The sequence below is a fragment of the Rhinopithecus bieti genome, unplaced genomic scaffold (assembly GCF_001698545.2).
Source record: "Rhinopithecus bieti isolate Rb0 unplaced genomic scaffold, ASM169854v2 scaffold_27781, whole genome shotgun sequence".
Lineage (NCBI taxonomy): Eukaryota > Metazoa > Chordata > Mammalia > Primates > Cercopithecidae > Rhinopithecus > Rhinopithecus bieti.
Genome location: NW_016812388.1, coordinates 513,407 through 524,802, shown reverse-complemented (window position 1 = coordinate 524,802; position 11,396 = coordinate 513,407). Strand labels below are relative to the sequence as shown.

The 11,396-nt window shown below is 41.8% G+C and overlaps 1 protein-coding gene across 1 annotated transcript in view; it reads left to right on the top strand.

Moving 5' to 3' along the window:
- Nucleotides 1-11,102, top strand: part of LOC108544825 (transient receptor potential cation channel subfamily M member 7) — a 55,525-nt gene extending 44,423 nt beyond the window's left edge. The window contains exons 5-8 of the mRNA XM_017896180.1: nucleotides 4,457-4,670; nucleotides 5,978-6,102; nucleotides 7,602-7,773; nucleotides 10,924-11,102. Of these exons, the coding sequence (XP_017751669.1) occupies nucleotides 4,457-4,670; nucleotides 5,978-6,102; nucleotides 7,602-7,773; nucleotides 10,924-11,102 (690 nt within the window). The remainder of the gene's footprint in view (nucleotides 1-4,456; nucleotides 4,671-5,977; nucleotides 6,103-7,601; nucleotides 7,774-10,923) is intronic.
- The last annotated feature ends 294 nt before the right edge of the window (nucleotides 11,103-11,396 follow it).

The following is an 11,396-nucleotide window of genomic DNA, read 5'->3' as shown; positions in this document are numbered from 1 at the left end:
TTTTTCTGAGACAGAGTCTCGCTTTGTCACCCAGGCTGGAGTGCAGTGGCGCGATCTTGGCTCACTGCAAGTTCCGCCTCCCGGGTTCATGCCATTCTCCTGACTCAGCCTCCTGAGGAGCTGGGACTACAGGCACCCGCCACCACACCCGGCTAATTTTTTGTATATTTAGTAGAGACAAGGTTTCACCGTATTAGGCAGAGTGGTCTCGATCTCCTGACCTCGTGATCCGCCCGCCTCGGCCTCCCAAAGTGCTGGGATTACAGGCGTGAGCCACTGTGCCTGGCCGATAAAATGCATTTTTTTAACTTGTTATGTGCAGTCACGCATCACTTAAGAATGGGGATATGTTCTCAGAGATGTGTTAAGCAATTTCGTTATGCTGGCACCATGGAGACCATGGAGTGTATTCAGACCTAGATGGTATAGTCTACTATATGCCTAGGCTATATGGTATAGCCTATTGTTTTTAGGCTATAAACCTCTATGGCATGTTATTGTACTAAATATGGTAGGCAGGTGTAACACAGTGGGAAATATGTGTTTAAATATATCTAAACAAGAAACAGGTACAGAAGTATGGTATAATATTATGGAACCGGCCGGGTGCGGTGGCTCAAGCCTGTAATCCCAGCACTTTGGGAGGCCGAGACGGGCGGATCACGAGGTCAGGAGATCGAGACCATCCTGGCTAACACGGTGAAACCCCGTCTCTACTAAAAAATACAAAAAAAAACTAGCCGGGCGACGTGGCGGGCGCCTGTAGCCCCAGCTACTCGGGAGGCTGAGGCAGGAGAATGGCGTGAACCCGGGAGGCGGAGCTTGCAGTGAGCCGAGATCCGGCCACAGCACTCCAGCCTGGGCAACAGAGCGAGACTCCGTCTCAAAAAAAAAAAAAAAAAAATTATGGAACCACTGCATGTATGCATGCAGTTTGTCATTAATCAAAATGTGTGGCACATGACTGTACTATAAATTAGTCCTTTACCACTTTTTCAACAATGCAGGCACCTTTGGAAGATTTGAAACTGCATTTATTTAAGACTTACGTGCTCTTGTCAGCATAAGTTTTAATTTTGTTTATTTTATACCCCTAAAATATAGTTATTATTTATTTAGATTTGAACATTTTAACCTTGGCGTGGTGGCTCATGCCTGTACTCCCAGCACTTTTGGAGGCCTAGGCAGGAGGATTACTTGAGTTCAGGACTTTGAGACCAGCTTGAGCAACATAGTGAGACCTTGTCTGTACTAAAATTCAAAAATATTAGCTAGGCATGGTGGTACACGCCTGTAGTCCCAGCTATTTGGGAGGCTGAAGCGGGAGGATCACTTGAGCCTAAGAAGTCGAGGCTGCAGTGAGCCCTGGACCATGTCACCAAACTCTAGCCTGGGCAACAGAGCCAGACCTTGCCTGTAAAACAAATAACAACAACAAAAACCATTTTAACCTCTACATTGTTCTGCCTGCCTCCGTGTTCTGATGAGAAAAAACTGTGCCAAACAGTGAGCTTATCATCTCTCCAAGTTTTTCTTTTCTCCTGGATCCCGATCCTACAAATTCTCACTGCGTTTGTACCCTGCTAGTGTCTTTTTTTTGCCCAAGCTGGAGTGCAGTGGCGCGATCTCAGCTCACTGCAACCTCCACCTCCTGGGTTCAAGAGCAAGAGGTTCTCCTGCTTCAGCCTCCCGAGTAGCTGGGATTACAGACAGGGTTTCACCATGTTGGCCAGGCTGGTCTGGAACTCTTGACCTCAAGTGATCCACCTGCCTCCGCCTCCACCTCCCAAAGTGTTAGGATTACAGGTGTGAGCCACCATGCTCGGCCACCTGCTCATGTCTTCATGCAGGTGTTCTTCTTTTTTCTAGTTTTTCTAGTTCTTGGGAGCAGAGTATGTCCAAACCAACCTAGCCTATCATTGTAGGAAGTGGAATTTCTCATTTATTTCTAATATAGTACTAAAAGCATTAACTTTAGACTGCTTCTCTAATGCTACTTTATGTGCCCAAATATAACAATGAGTTAAACAAAACTGATACGGAAAGACTTACTGTAGAACAAATCCGGCTGGGCGCGGTGGCTCATGCCTGTAATTCCAGCACTTTGGGAAGCCAAGGCGGATGGATCACCTGAGGTCAGGAGTTCAAGACCACCCTGACCAACATGGCAAAACCCTGTCTCTACTAAAAATACAAAAATTAGCTGGGGCTAGTGGTGCGTACCTGTGATCCCAGCTACTCTGCTTGGGAGGCTGAGGCAGGAGAATCTCTTGAACCCAGGAGGCATTCCAGCCTGGGCGACAGAGCGAGACTCTGTCAAAAAAACAAAACAAAACAAAAACAAACAAATCCTATTTACAAAACATTCTTTGTCTGATTTGGTAGCTTATGCCTGTAATCCCAGCACTTTGGGAGGCTGAGATGGGCAGATCACTTGAGCTCAGGAATTCAAGACCAACCTGGGCAACATGGTGAAACCCTGTGTCTACAAAAAATACAAAAAAAATTAGCCATGCTGGGTGCCATGTGTCTGTAATCCCAGTACTTTGACAGGCTGAGGTGGTCAGATCACTTGAGCCCAGGAGTTCAAGACCAGCCTGGGCAACATGGTGAAACCTTGTCTGTATAAAAAAATACAAAAAAAAAAAAAAAAAATTAGCCATCCAGGGTCCGTGTGTCTATAGTCCCAGCTGCTTGGGAGGCTGAGGTGGGAGGATGGCTTGAGCCTGGGAGGCAGAGGCTGCAGTGAGCTGAGGTGGCGCCACTGCACTCCAGCCTGGGCAACAGAACCTGACCGTGTCTCAAAAAAACAAAACAAAACCAAAGTATTCTTAAGGGACTCTGGAGTCTTCTACTCAGTTTTATGGAATTCTGGGATTTTTTTGGCTTCATTTCTTTTGCTTTTTTTTTGTTTTGAGACGCAGTTTCACTCTTGTTGCCCAGGCTGGAGTGCAATGGCGCAATCTCGGCTCCCTGCAACCTCTGTCTCCCGGGTTCAAGGGATTCTCTTGCCTCAGCCTCCCAAGTAGCTGGGATTACAAGCGCTCACACCTAGCTAATTTTTTGTATTTAGTAGAGATGGGGTGTCACCATGTTGGTCAGGCTGGTCTCGAACTCTTGACCTCAGGTGATCCACCTGCCTCGGCCTCCCAAAGTGCTGGGATTACAGGCGTGAGCCACTGTGCCTGGCCTCTTGGCTTCATTTGTTTGTCAGTACTGAGATTTTCAGTGGTGTTTGGTCTTTGTAAAGGAATGGGAAATACATCATTTTGCAAATAAGGTTTCTTATAGATGATTTTTAAATGTCTTAATGTCTGAATATTTGAAGTTTCTTATGAGCTACTTCATATATGTGCTTTAGGCCAAGAGAATGAATTAATGTGAGTATAGCAAGTATGTCTTGTGATATCACTTAAACAGGAAGTTAATTTTTAAAATCTTTCAAACCAGAAGAAGTTATTTCACACACAATAGCTTTTTTTTTCTATTTTTCTTTTTTTTGTTTTTGAGATGGAGTCTCGCTCTGTTAGCCCAGGCTGAAGTGTAGTGGCGCGATCTTGGCTCACTGCAAGTTCCGTCTCCCGGGTTCACGCCATTCTCCTGTCTCAGCCTACCGAGTAGCTGGGACCACAGGCGCCCACCACCACACCTGGCTAATTTTTTCCATGTTTTAGTAGAGATGGGGTTTCACTGTGCTAGCCAGGATGGTCTTGATCTCCTGACCTCATGATCCGCCTGCCTCGGCCTCCCAAAGTGCTGGGATTACAGGCATGAGCCATCGCGCCCGGCCTTTTTTTTCTATAGAAAGATGTTTTCAAAAATTAAACTGGAGAATCCATCCGAACACCATGAAATGTTGATTATGATTTTCTGATTATTTCTCAGTCCGATCAAATCCAGTTAATTACAGCAAAGAAAATAATCATCTATATTAAATGTATCTTTTTAAATTTTACTCCATAGTCGCAGTTCGTTATTTGGACTAGATCATTGCCAAACCAGATAATTCAGTATTTGTCTCTCTTCGTAGCAAGAGCCTTAGAAGCCTCCATTTTTTTCTCCCATAATTCCCTTCTTTTCCTTTTCCGGTCCTCTTCAGCCAGTCTTAATGCTTCTCACTCACTGTGTAGTCATAGTTAAAGAAGGCAATAAATACTGCAGGTACCTTGGTAAATTGGGTCAGTGGTAATTGAGTTTAAACGGAAAGAGTAACATATGTGTCTAAATGTTTAAAAGTTAGTTTTACTATTTCTTTAGATCTCACAGAATTATTTTTTTCAACTTTAAAATCATTTGCTATTGCTTATTCCTTGGAGTATAAATACATTGAAAATAGCCTGTGAAATCTCTTTTTACATAATCTGATTCATATATAATTTTCCGAAGTCATATAATGTCACATTATGAAACCTGTGAACATATTCAATTATTTTGGCCTTTTAAAATCTTTTTCTAGTATGTTAGGCTATCATATGACACCAAACCTGAAGTCATTCTGCAACTTCTGCTTAAAGAATGGCAAATGGAATTACCCAAACTTGTTATCTCTGTACATGGGGGCATGCAGAAATTTGAGCTTCACCCACGAATCAAGCAGTTGCTTGGAAAAGGTCTTATTAAAGCTGCAGTTACAACCGGAGCCTGGATTTTAACTGGAGGAGTAAACACAGGTAATGTGATGATTATACCAATTTTATTTAGTGTGTTTTATTTTTTATTTATTTATTTATTTTTTTGAGACAGACTCTCACTTGTTGCCAGGCTGGAGTGCAGTGGCACAGTCTCGGCTCACGGCAACCTCTGCCTCCCAGTACAGTAATATTTTGAGGTATTATCACATATATAAAGGCCCTGTCTCCAACCACAGTCATATTTTGTGGTATTGGAAGTTAGGGGACACAATTCAGCCCATAAGAAGTAATAATGGGCCAGGCATGGTGGTTCATGCCTATAATCCCAGCACTTTGGGGGGCTGAGGTGGGAGAATTACTTGAGCCTAGGAGTTCAAAACTAGCCTGGGCAACATGGTAAGACACTTTCTACAAAAAAAAAAAAAAAAAATTAGCCAGGCATGGTGGTATGTGCCTACCATCCTAGCTACTTGGGAGGCTGAAGTGGGAGGATCACTTGAGCCCAGGAGGTCAGGGTTGCAGTGAGCCAAGCCATGATCACACCACTACAGTCCAGCCTGGGCAATGGAGTGAGACCCTGACTCCCTCCCTAAAAAAAAGAAGTGATAATGAGGAGTTATATGCTCTTTGGAACTGCCTTTTATACTTTTCTCTCTCATTTTTGACCGAAGTAGACTTTCGTCATTGTTTATTCTGTGTGTGTGTGTGTGTGTGTGTGTGTGTGTGTTTTGCGTATGGTCCTGTGCCACGGAGCTGCATTCTTAATTTTTTCTAAATGATGTGTAGAGCAGTAATAAAAAACCTACTGTTACTTAGAGGAGAAATGCAAAAACGGACTAGACCTAGTAACATTAAAAAAGTGTTGTATGTGTTTCTGGCATTTGTAGTGATTTGATATTGTGGGGTTTAGTGGTTTTTGTTCCTTTTTGGTCCTTGTGTATTCTTTTGTAGGTTTGGCTATGACCTTGTTTTAAGTTTGTTATGACTTTGTTGCGTTATATCTTGTATGTGTAAAGAAATATATCACATATTACAGTGTTACAGATTGAGCACAGGATTGTTCTGAACACAATAAAGACTGTAATCCCAGACCTTTGAGAGGCTGAGGCATGAGCCCAAGAGTTCAAGACCTGCCTGTCTCTACCAAAAAAAAAAAAAAATTAGCCGATTGTCTTAGCATGCACCTGTAGTCCCACCTATTGGGGAGGCTCACAAGGGAGGATCGCTTGAGTCTAGGAGTTTGAGGCTGCAGTGAGCTGTCTCATTGCACCACTGCACTGTTTCCTGGGTGACCCTGTCTTTAAGAAAATAAAAAAACAAAATGAGTAAACTTTTTTTATGAGCAGGTGTGGCAAAACATGTTGGAGATGCCCTCAAAGAACATGCTTCCAGATCATCTCGAAAGATTTGCACTATCGGAATAGCTCCATGGGGAGTGATTGAAAACAGAAATGATCTTGTTGGGAGAGATGTAAGAATTATTTTTAAAATGTCTTATGTTTGAAATTATATATAAACAAAATTATAGAAAGAATAGTGCCAGTTTAAAATATTCATGATTATATTATACTTTTCAAATTAAGTTTAAAAGGTATTTTCCTGAGGTTTACTTCTGATTTTTTTGAAAATGAATAAATATAAATAATTCATAACTATAAATAAGTTCATAAATATAAATGCTGTTATAGTGTTGGCACATTTTGCTTTCAGTCTTTTATGTATAAAATTATTTCACATTTTCCATATATGCTAGTCTTTGTAATTAATTTTTAATGACTACGTGACATGAGAATTAATTTATTCTCACTAAGAATAGGGAATAGGAGTTAAATCCTAGTGTTTTGTTTGAATAGGTTAAAGACTTGTGAATTGGTTATAGATATTTATCAAGACTGTTAAAAAGAATTACTGGCTGGGTGCAGTGGCTCATGCGTGTAATCCCAGCACTTTGGAGGCCGAGGTGGGCCAATCGCTGGAGATCAGGAGTTCGAGACCAGCCTGGCCAACATGGTGAAACCCCATCTCTACTACAAATACAAAAATTAACTGGATGTGGTGGCCTTTACCACCTAGCTACTTGGGAGGGTGAGGCGGGAGAATTGCTTGAAACTGGGGGGCAGAGGTTGCAGTGAGCCGAGATTGCCCCACTGCATTCCAGCCTAGGTGACAAAACATAACTCCATCTCATACATGCATGCATGCATACATACATACATACATACATAAAATTACTGAATTATAATGATCACTTTCAAGTGTTATTAAATTTCTAATGTCAGTTTTAAAGAGTCTACTCGTGGCTAAAATATGATATTTTATTGTTTTTTACCGTGTCTTTTGTTTTTTTTTTTTGAGTTGGAGTTTTGCTCTTGTTGCCCAGGCTGGAGTGCAGTGGTGCGATCTGGGCTCACTGCAACTTCCACCTTCTGGGTTCAAGTGATTCTCCTGCCTCAGCCTCCTGAGTAGCTAGGATTACAGGCACCCGCCACTACGCCTGACTGATTTTGTAGTTTTAGTAGAGACGGGGGTTTCACTGTTGGCCAGGCTGGTCTTGAACTCCTGACCTCAGGTAATCCACCCGCCTCGGCCTCCCAAAGTGCTGGGATTACAGGCATGGGTCACTGTGCCTGGCCACAATATCTTTTATATGTTGTAGTTTATTCACTTAATAATCTGATAATAGTTTGTTTGCACTATTTACTTATTTACTGCTTCTGTCTTTGCATGTGATGATGAAATACGTAATTCCGCAGTATGGGTCAAGATATAATCACGTATTTCAACCCATTATTGATTAATCTTCAGCTGCTTAAAAGCTTATGCTTTTTGATACATTCTCTATGATTTCGTATTTCTGCGTATAAAATAGAATTTCACTTCTTTCTTGCCTTTACGGATTATTTCAAAATTTATTTTACATCATATTGTATTTAATCCTGCTCACTAACTCTTTTGTTTGCTATTGTTTAGGTGGTTGCTCCTTATCAAACCTTACTGAACCCCCTGAGCAAGTTGAATGTTTTGAATAATCTACATTCCCATTTTATATTGGTGGATGATGGCACTGTTGGGAAGTATGGGGCAGAAGTCAGACTGAGAAGAGAACTTGAAAAAACTATTAATCAGCAAAGAATTCATGCTAGTAAGTGAATTCATAAATTTGTTATTGTTGAAATTGTTCTGGGCTATACTAATAGCTAAATTCAAAGAAGGTAGAATGTTCTTTGAAGTGCTCTTTCTTACATAGCGAGATAACATGTGAAACAACCAACAGTGGTTAATCTTAGACAAAATGATAAGACCAAGGAAAAGAGGTCAGAATTGGGTACTCGGTTATAAAGGCTAAAACCAAAAAAGGTTCATTGGAAGTTCTGTTATTGCAATTCCATTTCAGCCCAAGGAATTCATAAATATTCCTTTTTTTCTTTTTTGAGACGGAGTCTTGCTCTGTCCCCCAGGCTGGAGTACAGTGGCGTGATCTTGGCTCACTGCAAGCTCTGTCTCCCAGGTTCACGCCATTCTCCTGCCTCAGCCTCCAGGGTAGCTGGGACTACAGGTGCCCGCCTCCACACCTGGCTAATTTTTTGTATTTTTAGTAGAGACGGGGTTTCACTGTGTTAGCCAGGATGGTCTTGATCTCCTGACTTCATGATCTGCCCATCTCGGCTTCCCAAAGTGCTGGGATTACAGACGTGAACCAATACGCCTGGCCCATAAATATTCTTAACGTGTGATTTATTCCAATACATGGCTGTGAAATTCAAAATTGAAAACTAAAAGGGAAAAAAATCACTGAAAGAAATAAATCAGCTTAAAATTTATGAAATGAGTATCACTGTTTGGCTAAATGTGTCTTAAAAATTGTATTCCTGGGACTGATTTTCCTTTCTAACCATGTCTGAATTTTCCGGTTCAACATCTACATTTTTATTTCAAATAAAGGAAAATTTGTAACCTAAGGACCCCAAGAAGTTGAGCTCTGTGACAAAGTGAAATAGAAATTAAAAAACTACAGAACAGTGTTTATAGATTATGGTGGAGTCAAAGCTTTTGCTAAAAGTTAAGAATGGGCTGGGCATGGTGGCTCACGCCTGTAATCACAGCACTTTGGGCGGCCGAGGTGGGTGGATTACCTGAGGTCGAGAGTGCTAGACCAGCCTGACCAATATGGTGAAACCCTGTCTCTCCTAGAAATACAAAAATTAGCCGAGTATGGTGGTGTGCGCTTGTAGTCCCAGCTTCTTGGGAGGCTGAGACAGGATAATTGTTTGAGTCCAGTAGGCGGAGGCTGCAGTGAGCTGAGATCACGTCACTGAATTCCAGCCTGAGTGACAGAGCAAGTCTCCATCTCAAAAAAAAAAAAAAAAAAGTTAAGAATTGTTTATAGTCCTATAGTTACCTTTTGTTTTTTTCTTTTCTCAGTGCACCACAAGTTACTGTAAAAGCAAAAATTCGTATTCTTCACTAATTTTTTTCTGTTGCTCTTCTAGAGATCTTGGAATTTTATTGATGAGTTCCAGTTATGTAATACTGTCATCAATTTCTTCTTTAATTTTTTATTTTTTTTATTTTTTTTGAGTTAAAGTCTTGCACTGTTGCCCTGGCTGTTGTGCAGTGGCCCGATCTCAGCTCACTGCAACCTCTGCCTCCTAGGTTCAAGCGATTCTTGTGCCCCAGGCTCCAGAGTAGCTAGGATTACAGGCACTCCCCACCATGCCCAGCTAATTTTTTGTATTGTTGGTAGAGAGGGGGTTTCACTATGTTGGCCAGACTGTTCTTGATCGCCTGACCTCATGATCCGCCCACCTCGGCCTCCTGAAGTGCTGGAATTACAGGCATGAGCCACTGCACCCAGCCGTCCTTTTTTTTTTTTTTTTTTTTTTGAGACGGTCTTGCTCTGTCGCCCAGGCTGGAGTACAGCAGCCTGATCTCGGCTCACTGCAACCTTCGCCTTCTGGGTTCAAGCGATTCTCCTGCCTCAGCCTCCCGAGTAGCTGGGACTTCAGGCGCTTGCCACTATGCCCGGCTACTTTTTTGTATTTTTAGTATAAATGGAGTTTCACTGAGTTAGCCAGGATGGTCTCCATCTCCTGACCTCATGATCTGCCCGTGTTGGCCTTCCAAAGTGCTGGGATTACAGACATGAGCCATTTCTTTTTTCTTTTTTACAAACCTTTCATGTGGCGTCATTAATTTTATTTATTTATTTATTTATTTGTGTGATGGAGTCTCACTCTGTCTCCGGACTGGAGTGCAGTGGCATGATCTTGGCTCACTGCAGCCTCTGCCTCCTGGGTTCAGGTGATTGTCCTGCCTCAGCCTCCCGAGTAGCTGGGACTACAGGCACGTGCCACCACGCCTGACTAATTTTTTGTATTTTTAGTAGAGACAGAGTTTCACTGTGTTAGCAGGATGGTCTGGATCATCTCCTGACCTGGTGATCCGCCTGCTTTGGCCTCCTGAAGTGCTGGGATTACAGGCATGAGCCACTGCACCTGGCCAAGACTGTCATTAATTTCTATTTTAATGTCTTATTTGGAATCAGAAATATATGTTTTAAAACGAATAAAATCCATGTGAGAAGTTCAACTAATGTATTAAAAGCAAACTAAAAAATTAGTGTTTTACATTTCTCATCAAGAGCTCAATAAAATATGGAAAACAAATTTTACTTTTAAGTAGTGAATATATACATTATTTGATGTCTATTATATATTGGATTTTCTATTTTTGTCATTTAGAGAACAACCTTTAAGATAGTGACAAAGTGGCCGGGCGTGGTGGCTCAAGCCTGTAATCCCAGCACTTTGGGAGGCCGAGACGGGCGGATCACGAGGTCAGGAGATCGAGACCATCCTGGCTAACACGGTGAAACCCCGTCTCTACTAAAAGATACAAAAAACTAGCCTTGCGAGGTGGCGGGCGCCTGTAGTCCCAGCTACTCGGGAGCCTGAGGCAGGAGAATGGTGTAAACCCGGGAGGCAGAGCTTGCAGTGAGCTGAGATTGTGCCACTGCACTCCAGCCTAGGCGACAGAGCGAGACTCTGTCTCAAAAAAAAAAAAAAGATAGTGACAAAGTATTCATTATTTAATGTAGTTATGTGAACTGATATCAAGTGGTGTGCTGAAAGTCAAGTCAACATAGTCTTAGAAATTATGTTTTTACTTTTTATTTTAATTTTTTTTTCAGTAAAATCTGAAATTAGAGTATTGTATTTTGCCTAATTTTTTTTCTTGGAAAGAAACTTGCTTGTGATTAAATAATTTTTTAATTTAACTTTGCTCTTTTTAGGGATTGGCCAAGGTGTCCCTGTGGTGGCACTTATATTTGAGGGTGGGCCAAATGTTATCCTCACAGTTCTTGAATATCTTCAGGAAAGCCCCCCTGTTCCAGTAGTTGTATGTGAAGGAACAGGCAGAGCTGCAGATCTACTAGCATATATTCATAAACAAACAGAAGAAGGAGGGTAAGTGTATGACAACATTTTAATTTAATTAATTAATTAATTTATTTATTTATTTATGATACGAAGTCTTGCTCTATCTCCCAGCCTGGATGGAGTGCAATGGTGCAGTCTTGGTATACTACAACCTCCGCCTCCCAGGTTTAAGCGATTCTCCTGCCACAGCCTCCCAAGTAGCTGGGATTACATGCATGAACTACCATGTCTGGCTAATTTTTGTATTTTTTTTTAGTAGAGATGGGGTTTCACTGTCTTGGCCAGGCTAGTCTTGAACTCCTGACCTCAAGTGATCCACCCACCT